Genomic DNA, 17,663 nt, shown 5'->3' with positions numbered 1-17,663 from the left:
TTTATTGATTTCAGAGAGGAAGGGAGAAGGAGAAGGAGATAGAAACATCAGTGATGAGCCCTAACCCGTTTGGCTCAGTGGATAGAGCATCAGCCTGCAGACTGAAGGGTCCCAGGTTCGATTCCGGTCAAGGGCATGTACCTTGGTTTGCGGGCACATCCCCAGCAGGGGGTGTGCAGGAGGCAGCTGATTGATGTTTCTCTCTCATGGATGTTTCTAACTCTGTCCCTCTCCCTTCCTCTCTGTAAAAGATCAATAAAATATATTAAAATAAAAAAAGAAACATCAGTGATGAAAGAGAATCATGGATCGGCTGCCTCCTGCACACCCCACACTGGGGATCGAGCCCGCAGCCCGGGTATGTGCCCTGACCGGGAATCGAACCGTGACCTCCTGCTTCATAGGTCGGTGCTCAACCACTGAGCCACACTGGCTGGGCGTAAATGCATTTTTGACTCACAGTCTTTTTGACTGGCGATGAGTTTATCTGGACGTAGCCCCGTCGTAAGTCGAGGAGCGTCTGTGCTTCGTTCCTTTTTATCCCCAAACACTGTCCCACGGTATGAGGCTCCCGGTGGGGATTCCAAGGTGCCGGGCGGGAGTGGTCAGTGGCCCAGGAGGGGAGCAAGGCGGGTGCCTGGCTGGGGCCGCGAGGGGGTGCTTGGTGGAGGTGCTTTGCAGGAGGGGCGTGTGCCGAGGCTCAGAGAAGCAGGACCGCAATGGGCCGGGGGCGACGTTGGCAGATGTGGGAGGGATAGAGCGGCCTGGGAGGCCTGGGTTAAGGCTGGGGTGTCTTCCGCTGCAGGGAAAGCTTACGAGATCACCTACGTGCGCCTCAAGTTCCACACCAGCCGCCCCGAGAGCTTCGCCATCTACAAGCGCAGCCGAGCGGGCGGCCCGTGGGAGCCCTACCAGTTCTACAGCGCCTCCTGCGGGAAGACCTACGGCCGGCCCGACGGCCACTACCTGCGGCCCGGCCAGGACGAGCGTGTGGCCTTCTGCACCTCCGAGTTCAGCGACATCTCCCCGCTGAGCGGGGGCAACGTGGCCTTCTCCACCCTGGAGGGCCGGCCCAGCGCCTACAACTTCGAGGAGAGCCCCGCGCTGCAGGTCGGAGCAGAGCGGGGCTGGGAGGGCGGGGGGGGGGAGAGGGTGCGAGGCTGGGGGTCCAGGGTAGGCGGTTGGGACTGGGCTGCGGGCGGGACACGGCCTCCAGGGACCACAGGAAAGTCTAAAGCGGCAGGACACAGGGAGACCCATGAGGTCCCAGGGTTTTCAGATTTTATTATTTATTTTTATTAAAATATATTTTACTGATTTCAGAGAGGCAGGGAGAGGGAGAGAGAGAGAAACATCAATGATGAGAGGGAATCATGGATCGGCTGCCTCCTGCAGGCCCCACACTGGGGATCAAGCCCACAACCCGGGCATGGGCCGTGACTGGGAATCGAACCGTGACCTCCTGGTTCATAGGTCAACGCTCAACCACGGAGCCCCGCCGGCCGGGCTGGCTTTCAGATTTTAAACAACAGAAGCCTTTGTTGTGTCTAGACCAGTGATGGGCAGCCTTTTGAGCTTGGTGTGTCAAACTTCGCCAAAAAACTGAGCATAACTCGGGTAGTGTGTCACTTTGAGGAAAAAAACATTATTTTGCAAATGTTTCATCCTCAGGAGCAGCAAATGTTTCATCCTCGGCATGCGGCCGCGTGTCATCAGAAATGGCTACGCGTGTCAGTGCTGACACGCGTGTCATAGGTTCGCCATCACGGGTCTAGACCTTTCGTGGGCACCTGATGACGAACTTGGTGGAAGAGGGCGCTCAGGCAGACAGAGGGCCCTTCTGGCCTCCCGTGTCAGAGCCTGTGGCTCCCGGGAGCCGGGGGACAACCACCACCTCACCTGGCCCCTTCCTGTGGGGCTGGGGAAACTGAGGCCTGGGGAGGGGCTCGCGTGGTGGGAGGCCCAGACCAGAACCTGCATGTGCTGGCTCCTTCCGGGACCCCGGCTCAGGGCCTCGCTCCCTCCCTCTGTGACCCCACAAGGCCGCCCGCCCCGTGGTCTCCAGGGCCCTTTGGAGGGTGAAAGAGACGGTGTGAGAGCACGAGCTGTGGACCCGGAGCCCGGGGCGGGGGGGCGGGGTGCCCACGGCAGCGCCTCCCGCAGAGCGCATGCAGCCCGGGAGCCCGGCGGCCACGGGCCTCCGTGTCCACAGAGCGCTCGCAGGGTGACTCGCACATCTGAGAAACGGAATTTTAAACTTTGTTTCATTTTCATGACTTTTGACTTAAGTAGCCACAGGTGTCCGGGGCTGCCACGTCGGACAGTCAGCTATAAAGTGGCCGGCACAGGGCGTGGCACATAGAGGTGCTCATTCACGCTTTGAAGCTGAAAGCCACAGCAGCTCTCCGTTCTTGACCTCCTCCGCCCCGCACTCCGGACCGGGGTCTGTCCAGAGTCACCCGAGTCCCCACTCCAACCGCGTCCCGACTCCGTTTTAGCTGACGTGATCGGAAGTTGCAAAAGCCCGTTGCCTGTGCCCCTGGGGCCCCAGTTTGCCCTAAATGACCCCGGAGGCCTCAGGGAGGGCCCCACGCCGCTGGGCTTAGGGAGCGAGTCCTCTCTTTCCCAGCTCCTGCCCCGGGGTCTCGGGGAGATGTGGACACGGTTCCTGTTGCCTTAGCAGCCTGAGGGAGCAGGCCACGGGCCAAAAGCCATGGCAGGAACCCGAGGAGGGTCGTGCGGCTGGAGACAGGAGCGGGGGATGGGGGGGGCAGGTCGTTGCCCTCTGGGCCCCCTGGTGTGATGAGGGCGTTGGGGTAGATGCAAGAAGACAGGCTGCCTCGTGGTTAAAGCTCGGACCCAAACCCCAGCACTGCTGTGTACCAGCTGTGCAACGTGGAGCAGAACACTTACCCTCTCTGAGCCTCAGTCTCCTCATCTGTAAAATGGGGAGACGGGACAGGGCCCAGAGCGGGCAGCAGGAGAGCCTGGGTGGGGGGTGGGGGGCTCTGCTTTGGCTCCTGAGAAATGTTACAGGGAAGAAGTGAGCCAAGACGGGGCTGTAGTCAGAGAGAAAGGGGGCCTTGGAGGCAGGATCCGGGGTTTAGCCGGGGATGAGCTGCGCTGCCCACTGCTCCCCTGGCTGCAAGTCTCGTGGGGGACCCTTAGCGTTTAGGAGAAGGAGCGTCAAAAGTTCAGGCCCAAGAAAAGGCATGGGTGTGCTCTAGAGCGAGCCGGAGCTGGTATCCTTTGTCTGGAAGGTTTTGTCTCTCGTCTGTGGGTGAGGATCTTAGGGGAAGGTCTCAGCAGCATAGTCACCGGCTTTCCAGGTGCGTGTGAATCTGCTGATGCATCAGCGTGAGCGCGGAGGGGCGTGTGGGCTGTTCTCTGGGTGGCTTTCTGCTGCGCTGCTTCTGGGGTCCGTCTGGCTCTATCGGGTTTTGTTACTTGTTCCCCGACTTCATCCATCCGTGGGTTCGGCCGGCGGCGCCAGTGGCATTAACTGGGTCTCTGTTCTCTAGCTCCCGACCAGGGTGACGAGTCTGTGTTCCCTGCGCAGGGAGGGGCGTGTGAACCATGTGCTCTGTGTCCTTGGCTGGGGAAGATAAGGTCTTGAGATTCACAGCCGGCTGTACGCTGTTCAACTCGTTTACTTATCTCGTCTTGGTTTCCCCATTCCACCACGTGCCCAGGAATTTTCCCAGCTTCTTGCAGGTTCCTGGGAGGCCCCGAGCCAGTACCCCGGCCACCCCCTCCTGGGGCCCTCATTAGAAATGGGGAGTCTCGAGCCCGCCCGGCCTCTGAATCAGGAGGCTCTTCCTTCCTTCCTTCCTTCCTTCCTTCCTTCCTTCCTTCCTTCCTTCCTTCCTTCCTTTCTTCTTCTTTCTTCCTTTCTTTCTTTCTTTCTTTCTTTCTTTCTTTCTTTCTTTCTTTCTTTCTTTTAATACATTTTTATTGATTTCAGAGAGGAAGGGAGAGGGAGAGAGAGATAGAAGCATCAATGATGAGAGAGAATCATTGATTGGCTGCCTCCTGCATGCCCCCTACTGGGGATCAAGCCCGCAACCCGGGCATGTGCCCTTGGCTGGAATCAAACCTGGGACCCTTCAGTCCGCAGGCTGACGCTCTATCCATTGAGCCACACCAGCTGGGCAGGAGGCACCTTCTAACCAGATCCCTGACGCACAGGGACATTGAGAAGTGACTCGGGAGACGGGGACGTGCACACTCCGCTGAGGTGCCCGCTGAGCTTCCCGGGGCTGGGCCCTCCTCCATGCTGAAGCATCCTCGGCAGCGGCCCTGGGTCCCAGGCGGCGGGCTCGCCGGTCGCTGAGCTCAGGGAGCCGCAGAGGCCCGCTGGCCTGCGCCCTGCTGGGGCGAGGAGACAGGCCTTGCCAGGAGTTCCTTTTCTGCCCTAACGGGCCTGGCTGCGGCGGCACCAGGAGCTCCTGCGCTGAATTAAAATGCCAATTAAAATTCAGCCGAAGCGACCCGATTGTCACAAACAGCAGGCGGATGGAAATGTCAGCCTTCACGTGGTTCTCTCCCACCAGCTCTTCGGGGGAAGCGCGCATCCCGTGTTGATGGAGTGCTCGCTGCGTGGGCAGAGCCCGGGCCGGGGCTGCAGCGAGTGAAGGGGCCCCCAGTCCCTGCTTCTGTGGGGGGGTGTTCGGTTGGGACAGACATCGCCTGGGACAGGTGACTTGTCTGTGGAAGCCTGATCTTTTAAAAATACATATACACGGAGTGGCCAGATTATTATGATCTCTGAACACATAGTAATCTGGCCACTCAGTGTATAACCTATATAATAAAAGGCTAATATGCAAATTGTCCCCTCGACCAGGAGTTCCACCAGCAGGCAAGCCGGCCAACGGCCCATGTCCCCTCCCCATGGCCAGGCTGGCCAGAACCCACCCATGCACGAATTCATGCACCGGGCCTCTAATATATATATATATATATATTTACACACACACTGAGTGGCCAGATTATTATGCGTTCAGAGATCATAATAATCTGGCCACTCAGTGTATTTTTATTGATTTCAGAGAGGAAGGGAGAGAGAGAAAGAGAGAGAAACATCAATGATGAGAGAGAATCATTGATCAGCTGCCTCCTACACGCTCTACACTGGGACTGAGCCTGCAACCCAGGCATGTGCCCTGACGGGGAATCGAACTCTGACCTCCTGGTTCACAGGTTGACGCTCAACCCCTGATCTTCGGCGTGTGATGCACCTATAAACCGAGGGCCTGCCCCACTCCAGGCCTCGCTGAGCAGGAGAGAAGGGCGCTGGGGCATGTCCTCCCCCAGCTGACCTCTAGAATGGGGGTGCAGGAGCCCCTGGGAGGAGTCAGGTGACCAGACCCCACGCCCCGCTGCTGACATCGGCCATCCTCCCAACTCCCTCGTGCGCCCGGGGCTGTTCCTGGGCCCGTGTCACAGAGGGGGACGTGGATGGGCCAGGACATCGAGCAACTTCCCCCAAGTTGCTCAGCCAGGCAGTGGCCTGGCACCCAGGTTGGCAGGACCCTGCACGCAGGCTCCGGCTTCGGCAGCGTCCTTGGAATGCGTCTGTGCGTGGCCTGTCCGTGTGTCCCGGAGACCCAGGGCGGCCGGCTGGGCCTCCCGCTGACGGTGGCCCTTCCTGTGCCCCCAGGAGTGGGTCACCAGCACCGACCTCCTCATCTCCCTCGACCGGCTCAACACGTTCGGGGATGACATCTTCAAGGACCCCAAGGTGCTGCAGTCCTACTACTACGCCGTGTCCGACTTCTCTGTGGGCGGCAGGTAGGTGGGAGGCGGGGGGAGCGGCAGGGTGGCTGCCCCGTGGTGTCGCCCCACGGTGGGGGAAGGGGCAAGAAGACACTCTGGTGCCCCAGGGGAGAGACAGGGAGCGGATCCTGGTCCCCTGGGCCCGGCATTCGAGGCCGCCTGGCTGCTCCCCGCCTCCCAGCCCACCTCCTGCAGCTCCTCCCATCAGCTGCGTCCACCACCCCATGAGGGACGCGCTGGCCTGGGCACCCCCGTTCCCTCTGCCTCGAAGGCCCTTCCCCTCCCTCCCTCCTCCTCCCTCCTCGTTTCCCTCTCGCAGGCACTTTTATTCCTGCCGTGAAGTGGCATTTTCACAGCACACAGCGCGGCTCCGAGGTCCCGGCTGACAGGCCCCTCACATTGCAGCCGGCCTGAGCGCCTGTGCTGTGCGTGTGGCTGGTGGCTGGTGACAGGAGCAGGCACGGGATGGCTTTCCTTCCTTCCCAGTGCCCTGACTTTATAAGCAGCGCACCCTCCCCGCACTGCCTCCCAGCGCTCCTGGCGGCTGGGCCCAGCCGGGCTCCGCGCTGTTGAATGAGGCTTTGGGGCTCCTCGGTTCGGGCCGCTCCCAAGCCCCACGGCCAGCCCAGCGCCTCGGAAGGGTGGCCACGCTCGCTCGGCGCCTTTCCATGTGGGGCGTGAGGCTGTGCGGTCGGCCCGGTCCTGGTCCGCCGTCCTCTGCAGCATCGGTAGTTTGTTTAAGCAGCTCCTTCCCCAGGAACAGGGACTGACATCCAGGCGGTCTCAAACGTGCCGCCGGTCCGGTCCCCGGTGTGCAAGGCGGGCGAGGAGCCGGGGAGGCACGAGAGATCTTCAGCATAAACGCTCGTTGGGTTCCTCCTGGGAAAGTAGCGAGGAAGACGGACGGGTTCCTGCTCCAGTCTCGGGGTATCAGCCAGTCACCTGGAGGCAGCCTGCCCCAGGATGACAAGGACGGAGGCCCGGACAGGGGGTGCACGGCCAGGGGACCCACCCAGGCTGGAGGAGGGGAGCATTGCAGCCCACAGCCAGCCTGTCCCAGACCTGGGACGTGAGGACCCAGGAGAAGGCCTGTGGCTGGAACGGAGGGCGCGGCGGCGGCTGGCGGTTCTCAGGGCCACGGGTGTGGTTTATTTTTATCCCACAGTCAGGGCCGCTGTGTGGGGCTTTTTGGTGTGTGTTTTTAATGCATATATTTTTATTGTTTTCAGAGAGGAAGGGAGAAGGGAGGGAGGGATAGAAACATCAACGATGAGAGAGAATCACTGATCAGCTGCCTTGTGCACGCCTCACACTGGGGATCGAGCCTGCAACCCGGGCATGCGACCTCCTGGTTCATAGGTTGATGCTCAACCGCTGAGCCACACTGGCTGGGCCAGAGGGGAGCTGTTAAAGGTATGGCCAGGATAGTAATAGGGTTGTATTTTTATTTATTTTTTACTTTTAAAATATATTTTTATTGATTTCAGAGAGGAAGGGAGAGGGAGAGAGAGATAGAAACATCAACGATGAGAGAGAATCATGGATCAGCTGCCTCCTTTCTGCACACCCCACACTGGGGATCGAGCCCGCAACTCGATCATGTGCGTTGACCGGGAATTGAACCGTGACCTCCAGGTTCATAAGCCAACGCTCAACCACCGAGCTGGCCAGGCAGGGTTGGATTTTTAAAATGCCCCAACATCTGGCAACCGCGTGGGGAAGGAGAAGAGAGAGAAACAGCAGGAATATTAGGTGGCGGTCATGGGAGATGGCGTTAGGGCGGGGAAAGCGTGTGCGTCCGAAAGCTATTTGGGACGGGAAGTCAGCTCGACGTGGGAGTGATGGCCTGCAGGGCAGGGAGCAGGGGGCTCCCATGGTTCAGGGACGCCCGGGAGGCGTGGGAGAGGCGGAGAGGCTGGGAGGGACGTGGGGGCCAGCTGCCTGCACTCAATGTGTCAGCGCCTTTCAGGAAAGGCTGGGGCCTGGGAGTAAAGGGGAAAGGGGGGTGTCTGAGAGGGCCCCTCGGCTCCCTTTCCCTGCCACCCCCACATGGATTCAGGTCAAACCCGGGAGGAGGTGTTCTCCAAGGGTGGCGGATGGAGTGGGCTGCAGCGCCTGCTGTCAGGGCTTTGGCCCAGAGAACATCTGGGCGCCAGCTGCCAGAGCCGACCACCTCCAGGCCGGCAGCTGGCTGGGCAGGTGGCCCCACGGCCTGTGTCCGCCCTCAGTGGCCCACACGGATTTCACTCCTTCCCTCGGGGTCACAGGGCTTCATGGGGAAGGGAGGTGTTCGCAGCAACCTCTTGGGAGCACGGGTGGTCTCTCGTCCCAAGACTGCCTGGTGCCCCCTCACCTCCGCCAGAAACCCTGGGTGTTCCCTGCCCACCCTGGGCTCCCAGGGAGGCCTGGCGAGGAAGCCGTGCCCTGCTCCCTTCCCAAGCCCTGTGTCCCCAAAGCAGAGAAAGCACCGTGGGCGCTGCCCATGGTCAGGCCTCTTCAATGCCCTCGGGGGGCCGAGTGCGGGACACAGCTTATGGGGATCTAGCGAGCTGGCCAGGAACCCGGGGTCTGTGCAAAGTAAGGGAACCAGGTTCAGATTCTAGCTCTGCCACTCAGCACCCGTCACTTCATGGCCTGAGCCTCCTCCTGGTCCCTCCCGCCTCAGCGGGGCTCCGGGGAGACCTGGGTGCGGAGCTGGCCGCCATGGCCGTCCTCTAAGCAGCGTGGTTTGGCCGCTCGGACAGCCGCACGGGTATGGCCCCCAGAGCACCTCTCTGCGCCTGCCCGTTCCAGCTGTCTCCTGACCTGGGGGGGGGCGAAGCTAGGGAGGAGGGGGGAGGGAGGTAGTACAAGGGCCAGGGCTGCCCTCCAAGGCACAGACTCCCTGGGGACTTGAGATGAGTTGGGGGGGGGGGGGGGAGTGTCCTCTGCAAGGAGCAGCCTCTTTCTCATGGGGCAGAGTCAGAGGAGAAGGGCACGAGGCGCCTCCCACCCCCTGCACCGCCCTGTGAGCTGGCCCACCTCAACCCCCGAGTCTCTCTCGGCCCCTGGGGGCTCCTCCTGGGCAGAAGCCTGCAGAGACAGCCTCCCAGAGGTTGCCATTACTACCTGGTGGCCTTGGGCAACCCCTCCGTGCCTCAGTTCCTCCATCTGTGAAATGGGCTAGAGCGTGTGCCGTGCAAGGGGATTATGTGTCCACAGAGCTCAGAACCGGTTTCTGTTTCTGTTGTCCAGGCACACAGTAGGTGCTCAGTAAAACCCATCATGGAGCCATAGCAGCGGGCCCCCCGGAATGCAGGGCTTCGGCGATGAACCCCTCCTCCGCCGACCCCGTGGGGCCGCCCCGCGCTGGCGCCCTCTCGTGCTGAGCCCCGTCCTCCCCGTCCTCCCTGCCTCCCCAGGTGCAAGTGTAACGGACACGCCAGCGCGTGTGGCCCTGACGCCGAGGGCCGGCTGGTCTGCCGATGCCAGCACAACACCACGGGCGCCGACTGTGAGCGCTGCCTGCCCTTCTTCCAGGACCGCCCGTGGGCGCGGGGCACAGCGGAGGCCGCCAACGAGTGTCTGCGTGAGTGTCCGGGGCCCCGGGGGGCCCGGGGTGCAGGCGGGAAACAAACTCCCCGGGACCTGGCTGTGGGGGCTGCTCCTGGGTGGGCCGTGGCAGCTGGGACTCAGCCCCCCGCGCCGCCGCAGGGGTGAGGAGGCGCCGAAGGGGGGCAGGAGGTGGGCCTGGCATCGTCAGTGTTTCCCCCACAGCAGCCCCCCCGGACCAAGGCCCCCCCAGTGGAGGTGTTTGTTGTGGGAGCGCTGGGAGGGTCCCCTAACTTGTTCTTTTGTCTCAACTGCTGCGACCGCAGCTGCTAATGAAAGCCAGGCCACCCGGTCCCAGGGGTGCTGGGCCGCCCACCCAGCCTGTCCCACAGCCCCCGGCCGCCCTGCCATGCTCCTGCCCCTGTGATGTGGCTTGGACCACATGTGGAGAGGACGGGCTGTCGGCCCTTCTCCGGGGACATGGGGCTGCGCACACGGGGTGGGTAGGAGGGCCACCCCCTTCCTCCCAGCCTGGTCCCCAGCCTGTCTCCCCGATAGTCTGCGTGCTTCAGGCTCCGGTGCGTAGCGGTGTCACCAGCACCGGCTCCCAGCGGGCTTTGCCGCCGCTGGTGGGAGTTTGGGCCCCGGGTCCTCTGTCCTCTTGGGCTCGGTCACTGGCTGCTAGAGCCGGGACAGGGCGGGCACCGCCTGTTCCGTGGGACGGTGCTGTCCGCGGGAGCTGCCAAGGGCCGCCGGGACCCTAATGGGTTCCTGCTGCCCTCGCTGGCCTGCCTCCACCAGGGAGTCCTCCCACAGCCAAGGAGGCCGTGCTGACCAGCTCACTCGTTCCGAGCCTGGAGCCGTCTCCATGGTGAGGACACGGAAGGCCAGATGCTTCTCCCGCCACGTCCTCACCCCTGTGGTCACATCTTTGTCCTCCCAGTCACCAGCCTGGAAACGGGGCTTCGTGCCTGACCCCCCGCCGCCCCCAGTCCCAGCAGCCCCTGAGCCCTGAATCCGGCCTTGTCCACATCCCTCCAGCCCATCCCTGTCCTTCTCTGCACCCAGTGCCCCCTCACTCTTCCCTGGGCGCCCAAGCCCCCGCCTCCCTGCTGGCCGGCTTCCCGCCTGCCCTCCTCTGCCTGCGGCCCTGGCATTCACCTGCGTAACCCTCCCTCAGCCCCTCCTCCAAGGGGGAGTTCACTGCCCAGCCTCCCGGGTCAAGCTCTGCCCACCTCTAGCCCTCTGGGCTGGCCCTGCACCCCTCCCTGTCCTGTCACACTGCACGGCGTCCCCACCCTCTTCCCTGCCCATCACAGGACGTGCCCGCCCCCTGCACACACTGGGTGAATCTTGCTTCTCTGGTTCCACAGTTTATCCTCTGCTCTCACCGCCTGCCTGGACTCTCCCCTCCCTCCCGTCCCCTCCTGCACCGGCCGGCTCCTTCCTGCTCACCCCTCAGATGCCACTGGAACTGTGACTCCCTCCGAGGCTTGCTCCATCCCTCCAGGACAGCTGTAGGGTCCCTCCTCAGCTCCCAGCGCCTCCCCCTGCAGGGTGTCCTCGGGTGGCTGCATCTGGCCCCCATCCGTGTGCAGTGTGCACGTGGGAGCGGGGATCGTGCTGCTCGCCGGCTCCCCGCCCCTGCCCTGGGCTCACCGCAGGAGCCGTCACAGAGCCCGGCCTTAGCACGTGGCTTGTTTGAAATGAATCAGTGAGTGAATGGAGGGTGGCGTGGACTCTCCATGCTTCTGAGCTACCCCATGATCCGTGGGGACCAGGTTCACACAGATCCACAAGCGACCCTGCAGCGAGCCACACTGCCGCTCCGAGGCGGCCTGTCTGTGACTCGTGACCAGGTGACTGTCCGTCCTCGATTGCCTCAGAGGGTCCTGTGTTTTGGTATGTTTATTAATGGTACCCCCTCTGCTCAGAAAAGTACCCTGTTTTGTAAGATGGATCAATCGGTCTCCATATCCTTGATCAAGCCGGGCCTGAACTCCATCTTTGGCCTTCCCCGAGCTGCCTGCTCCCTCCACAGAAGGAGGCCAATGGGCACGGACTCCCGTCCCGCCACATGCCACGGCCGCTGACACCCCCACCTCCTGCCCACAGCGTGCAACTGCAGCGGCCACTCGGAGCGGTGCATGTTCGACCCGCAGCTCTTCCGCAGCACGGGCCACGGCGGCCGCTGCCTCCACTGCCGGCACCACACGGCCGGGCCGCGCTGCCAGCTCTGCCGCGAGAACTTCTTCCGCTGGGAGCCCCGGACGCCCTGCCAGCCCTGCGACTGCCACCCGGCCGGTGAGCGGCCTCTGCCCCAGCCGCCAGCCTCAGCCCGTTCCGGCCCCTGATGCCTGTGCCCTCCCCCCGCCCCCAGGCTCCCTGCGCCTGCAGTGTGACGACTCGGGCACCTGCACCTGCAAGGCCACCGTGACGGGCTGGAAGTGTGACCGCTGCCTGCCCGGATTCCACTCGCTCAGCGAGGGAGGCTGCAGGTGAGGGGGCGGCGCCGCGGGGGGGCCGGCCCAGCAGGGCCGTGGCGGGGCATTTGGACTAGATGGGCGGTTGGATGGAAGGTGCGTGGATGGGTGAGTGAATAGGTGGGTGGGTGGATGGGTACATGGACAGGTGGATGGGAGGATGCACGGATGGACGAGTGAGTGGATGGGCGACTGGATGGACAGATGAGTGGTGGGTAGGCAGATGGGTGGCTATCCAGGTGAGCGGACGGGTCACTTCCTTGGCAAGGTGGGAGCAGTGAATGGGGGGATGCAGGCTCGTGGGCCAGTCTGCCTCCTGTCCTCTCAGGTACGGGGAAGGGTGGGGGGCTCCTTCCCAGGAGGAGGGGCTGTTCCTTTTCTGGAGTCGCTCACCTTTCCCCATGTCCTGTCTCCTTGGCAGACCCTGCACCTGCCATCCCGCCGGCAGCCTGGGCACCTGTGACCCCCGCAGCGGGCGCTGCCCCTGCAAAGGGAACGTGGAAGGCAGCCTGTGTGACAGGTGGGCGAGCCCATCTGGTAATAAGCCTGTGAGAAGTGGCCTCGGGGCTGCGGGGGTGGAGGAGCAGGGGGCATGGTCCTCGCAGACTCAGGCAACGCCCCCCCCTCACCTGGCACCCTTCCGGGAGCCCATGCATCTGCCACCCAGGCAGTTATCGGAAGGTTTTATTACTCTGTTTATGCTGCGGCCCAGCACCACGCATGGTTCATAGTCTTGAAAATACATCCTGTGTTTCTAGTTCATAATCCTGAAAAGAACTAGCTGGAAAGGATAGGAGAGATCATCTAATCCAGGGACAGCAAATATATGACATCCATACCGTAGCCCTCCCATCCCATACCCAGGGCAGACATCACTAATGGAGCACTACCACACCCTCCCATCTCACACCAGGACAGACATCACTAATGGAACACTACCACACCCTCCCATCTCACACCAGGACAGACATCACTAATGGAACACTGCCACACCCTCCCATCTCACTCCAGGGCAGACATCACTAATGGAACACTACCACACCTTCCCATCCCACACCAGGACAGACATCACTAATGGAACACTACCACCAGACCCTCCCCCATATCATCTCCCACCAGGGCGGACACACTAATGGGCCAGCAGTCTTCATCCTGAGCCCTGCCATAACCTCCGAATCCTTCTCTATGCCCTGCTCCACGAAGCTCCTGCTGCGCTGAGGCTCACCTGTCTGCCATCCCAGCAGGGCACACATGTGCGTTTAAAGCTCACTAGGCAGAAGGACTCTGCAAAGTTTCCTCCTTCGTGTGTCTGGGGCTCCGAGTGGGGCTGGCCCACAGACGTGGTTTCCATCCTCAGGCGCACACTGTGTTCCTGGCTCTGTCTCCGAACTCTGAAACCCTCTGCAGCCCGCGCAGGGTCTGCCGGGACCCTGCTTCTCTGGCCGCAGGCCTGTGTGTGAAGGGTCTGACACAGCCTGACACTGTGGACTGTCCACGCCGGGCCGTCCGCGCTGGGCCCGTAGTGGTTCAGGAAGAGGTCAGCGCCAAAGCCGCATGGCAGACCCTGGCTTTGACTCTGCCCATAGCCAGCCTCAGGCTGCCCCCCACCCCACCTCTTCCACGCATGGCCTGTGGGCCCTGGGGTGGGAACTGGACTCCCTGCTTCATCTCCTTCCCCCCGAGACCCCTCAAGTGAGGAGGCAGCCTGGAGTCAGGGAACCAGGCGCCACCCAGTTCCCCCACGGCTCTGCCCCACCGCCCCGCACCCTGGGCAGGTCCTCGCTCGGAGCTGCCTGCCCGTTTGAGAGACGGAGCCCTGCCGACGTGTGCTCTGCGGAGCCTGCGGGCGCTGGGGCAGCAGCTTCTCCTGAACCAGAGCCTGCTGTCTGGGCAGCTCAGAGGGCCCGGGCTGCAGACCAGGACTGTGTTTGTTGTCGCCTCTCAGGGCTCCCGGGAGAAACGGCTGATGGGGGGCTGGAGTGCGGAAAGGCAGATGCACTCGCGTGTCCTGTAGCGCCAGAAAAGAAAAACAGATTTTTTTTAAAAAAAGTGCTTAAAAACAAAAACAGGTCTAAAAAACAACCAAGAAAAACAAAAAAACAAAAACAAAGCCCAGCCCAGATGGGGCCTGTGTCCCGAGGCCTGAAGGGGCTCCCCAGGCCGGAACAGTCGGAGCCACAGAAATCCCCGCGGTGCCGGGTTCCAACCGGAGGCAAAATAAACTCCCCGAGTCCACCCCGGTGCAAAGAGAGGAGTCAGTAAATACACGGGACCAAGGGCCGCGTATTCCCTGCAGAGGAATTCCAAATTGTTATTATCTTTTTTTAAATATATTTTTATTGATTTCAGAGAGGAAGGGAGAGGGAGAGAGAGATAGAAACATCAATGATGAGAGAGAATCACTGATCGGCTGCCACCTGTATGCTCCCTACTGGGGATCGAGCCCACAGCCCCGGCATGTGCCCTTGACCGGAATCGAACATGGGACCCTTTAGTCCGCAGGTCGACGCTCTGTCCACTGAGCCAAACCGGCCGGGCAGAATTCCAACTTCCTCCTGTGGAAGGAAGGAGGGAAATAGGAAGTCATAGTTAGCATTTGAGTGACGCCGCTGGGCAGGAGCTGCTGCAATGAGTGGGCGGGACTTCAAGGAGAAACAGGATATTCTCGTTGCCCCCAAACATCTCCCTCAAAATGCATATTAATTTGATGGTGGTTTCAGCAATGTCCATGATTTTTTACTCACCCCGCCCCCTCCGGGAGGTGGAGCCTAAGGCCCCTGGACGTGACTGTGGGCGGGATTAGTGATTTGCTTCTAGCAACTAGAGTCTGACCTTTCGTAGGGGAGAAGCCTGGCAGGCAGCACCTTAACCAGGTGGTGAAGGTCGCATGCCCAGTGACGTCACAGGGGTATCGTTTCCCACGACGTGTTGGGGCGAGAAGGCCGCTTCGCCTCCATTTCTTCCCAATATCCATCGCCTCGGTCTAATCACGAGAAAACACCAGGCAAACCCAAACCGAGGGACGCGCTACAAACTAAACCGGGCCAGTGCTCTTCAAAAGTGTCGAAGTCCCGGGAGCCCAGGGGAGACAGAGTGGAGTGATGTCACACGCCCCTACGGCTGTGGAGACTGGGGAGACTGAGGACAGGGCTAAGGGCTACGCTGTGTCCCGATGGAATGTGGGAGCAGAAAAGACATTTGTGGGGACAGGGGCGAATCCCGGTACAGCCTGGACTTTCTCAAGGAATGGGAGCCGGTGGGGACCGGTGGGGACCCCTGGCCTTGATCCGTGTCCCGTGGTGGTGTCGGGTGTGGCCACCGGGGAAGCTGGGGGAAGAGGCCCCGGGACGCTGTACCGGCTCTGCAAATCTCCCGTCAATCTGGGCAACAATGTTTTCCCGTTTCCCCGGGATTCTGGATTTGCACGAGTCCAGCTGGGATCCCCGAGCCCCGCCATTCACTTGGCCCCGTGGGCACGGCCTGCTTCCATTTCAGGTGTCGCCCAGGGACCTTTAACCTTCAGCCCCACAACCCAGCCGGCTGCAGCAGCTGCTTCTGCTACGGCCACTCCAAGGTGTGTGCGGCCGCTGCCGGGTTCCGGGCCCACCGCATCCTCTCCGACTTCTGCCTGGGTAAGAAGAGCCCCCAAAGCCGCCTCCGAGGGGCCTCTCCCAGCCCAGGTGGGGCCCGGCCTGCTCTGGGCGATCCTGCAGTGGTGGGAGGGTGGAGAGGGATGAGGGGCGGCCTCTGGCCCCAGCCCAGACGCCCCCACAGGCACCCATGCCAGCCATGCAACATGGGTCCCTCTGCGCCCACCAGCGCCTCCCTGCACCCCTCAGCTCCCTCTCGGCCCTGCCTTTTCCTCAGCCTCCAGCATCCTTTATACCTGTGGGCAAGGTTGGGTATAAGGCAGCCTTCGGATCCCGTGGGGGAATTCCCAATCACTCAAGGTCAAGATTGGCCTGCCTTGGTGTAGCCTAGTGCTGGGGGTTTAGCTCAAGCTCCTTGCCTGCATTTATTGAGCGCCTGCTGAATGCCAGGCAGTGCAGTGTGCTCTTTATACGCAGGGAACCTCACGGAGTCCCCGCCGGTAGGTGCTCTCATTCCCATTTTGTAGATGTGGCACCTGAGGCCCCGAAAAGGAAGGTAACGGAACCTAGTTGTTGGCACCAGGGTTTGCCAGCGTCTGAGTTTGTCTCTCAACCGCTGTGCAGGTGTTCTCTCTGGGCCCAGGGTCCAGGGTCCAGGGGTGCCATGGTGCCCTAGGTCCCCAACTCCAGGTGGCACAGGTGCATTTTTGGAGCAGGAAAGCGTCAGAGCTCTCATCTCCCGCAGGGAGGAGGGGAGTGTCAGCCAGAGACAGAAACTCAGGCACTGGCTCCGAGGCGCCCCAGGCGTGGGGGCAGTGCGCCCTCTGCTGGACGCCATGTGGAAAGCAGGACAGAAAGGGGCTTGGAATGGGGCGCCGGAGTCTGGGGTGTTAGCCTCAGCCGGGACCCCTGGTTTAGCTCCTAAGAACAGTCACCATCTGCCCTCGCTCTGAGCGAGGCCCTGGTTTCGTCTCCTTATCTCACCATCACCCTCGGACAGAAGTTCTCAACCTTTTTGGTCTCCGAGTTCCTTTACGCTCTTGAACATTACTGAGGCCCTCAAAGCACTTTTATTCCTGTGGGTTGTGTATGTGGATACTTTCCGTATTAGAAATTAAAGCAGTCATTTGAAAATATCTATTACTAAAAACAATGATAGTAAGCGTACAATAAAAAATGGCATCCACCTGGGAGAAGTAACTTTTTCAAAAATATACTTTTATTGATTTCAGAGAGGAAGGGGGAAGGAGATAGAAACATCAATGATGAGAGAGAATCATTACTCAGCTGCCTCCTGTGCACCCCCTACTGGGGATCGAGCCTGCAACCCAGGCACGCACCCTTGAATGGGATTGAACCCGGGACCCTTCAGTCCACAGGCCAACGCTCGATCCACTGAGCCAAACCGGCTAGGGCAGAAGTAACTTTTTAAAAGACTAACTTAGCGAGAAGAGCGCCCCTCGTTCTGCATTTCTGCGCATCGCCCTACGGTCTGGCTTCGCAGAAGTCGGCTGGTTCTCACCACGGCTTCTGCTGTTGTCTGTTGTGATGTCACACGCCTCGTGGTTTCTGGAAAACTCCACTCTGCTTGTGAGAGAGAGAGAGAGAACAGAGAATACAAATGCACCTTAGTGTTAGTAAGAAGGCAGTTTGACCTCATGGACCGCCTCGGAGTCTCAGGGATCTCCCAGGGTATTCACACAAACGCTGAGAATTGCTGCCGGGACCACAAGTACGTCATTGCCCCCAATTTGCAGATGAGGAAACGACTTCAGAGAGGTTAAGTCACTTGCCCAGGGTCACACAGCCTGGGAGGAGCAGAACCTAGTCTGGGACCGAGGAGGCCCGGGCCTCCCCTTTCTGACTTCTTTCCCTTTCTTCACCCCTCCCTCCTCGCCCTTCAGGTGCCCCAGGTGTTGGGCCTCCACCCCATCCCCCCCCTCTTCGCCCCCCTGGGGTCACTTGCTCTATGCTAGACTGCGCGTGGTGTGATGGCCACACTGCCGTCACCAGGGCGAGTGTGGGCTGGACCGGGCCGGGCCGGAGGCTGGGTTCCCATTCACGCTTGACGGCTTCCTGACCGGGTGGCCTCCCTGGGTGCAGGGGCTCCTGACACGCCCTGCGAAGGACGGGGGCCGTGAGGGCGCAGGCCAGGAAGTCTCTGAAGTCCCAACCCCCCACGTCGGGGTCGGCGGGCTGTGTCTTCATGTTTGCTCAGAGCCCACCGAGGGCAGCGCGGGACCAGAGCTCTGACCACACCCCAAACAGGGCCAGGTCCCTG

The 17,663-nt window shown here is 61.2% G+C and overlaps 1 protein-coding gene across 1 annotated transcript in view; it reads left to right on the top strand.

Moving 5' to 3' along the window:
* LAMC3 (laminin subunit gamma 3) overlaps nt 1–17,663 on the top strand; it is a 53,067-nt gene that overhangs the window by 11,389 nt on the left and 24,015 nt on the right. The window contains exons 2-8 of the mRNA XM_079789607.1: nt 806–1,110; nt 5,663–5,793; nt 9,180–9,346; nt 11,425–11,613; nt 11,690–11,807; nt 12,214–12,312; nt 15,288–15,424. Of these exons, the coding sequence (XP_079645733.1) occupies nt 806–1,110; nt 5,663–5,793; nt 9,180–9,346; nt 11,425–11,613; nt 11,690–11,807; nt 12,214–12,312; nt 15,288–15,424 (1,146 nt within the window). The remainder of the gene's footprint in view (nt 1–805; nt 1,111–5,662; nt 5,794–9,179; nt 9,347–11,424; nt 11,614–11,689; nt 11,808–12,213; nt 12,313–15,287; nt 15,425–17,663) is intronic.

The sequence above is a fragment of the Cnephaeus nilssonii genome (genome assembly GCF_951640355.1).
Source record: "Cnephaeus nilssonii genome assembly, chromosome: 14".
NCBI classification, from domain to species: Eukaryota; Metazoa; Chordata; class Mammalia; order Chiroptera; family Vespertilionidae; genus Cnephaeus; species Cnephaeus nilssonii.
The sequence above is the reverse complement of the archived record's forward strand: the minus strand, read 5'-3'. Positions and strand labels throughout refer to the sequence as shown.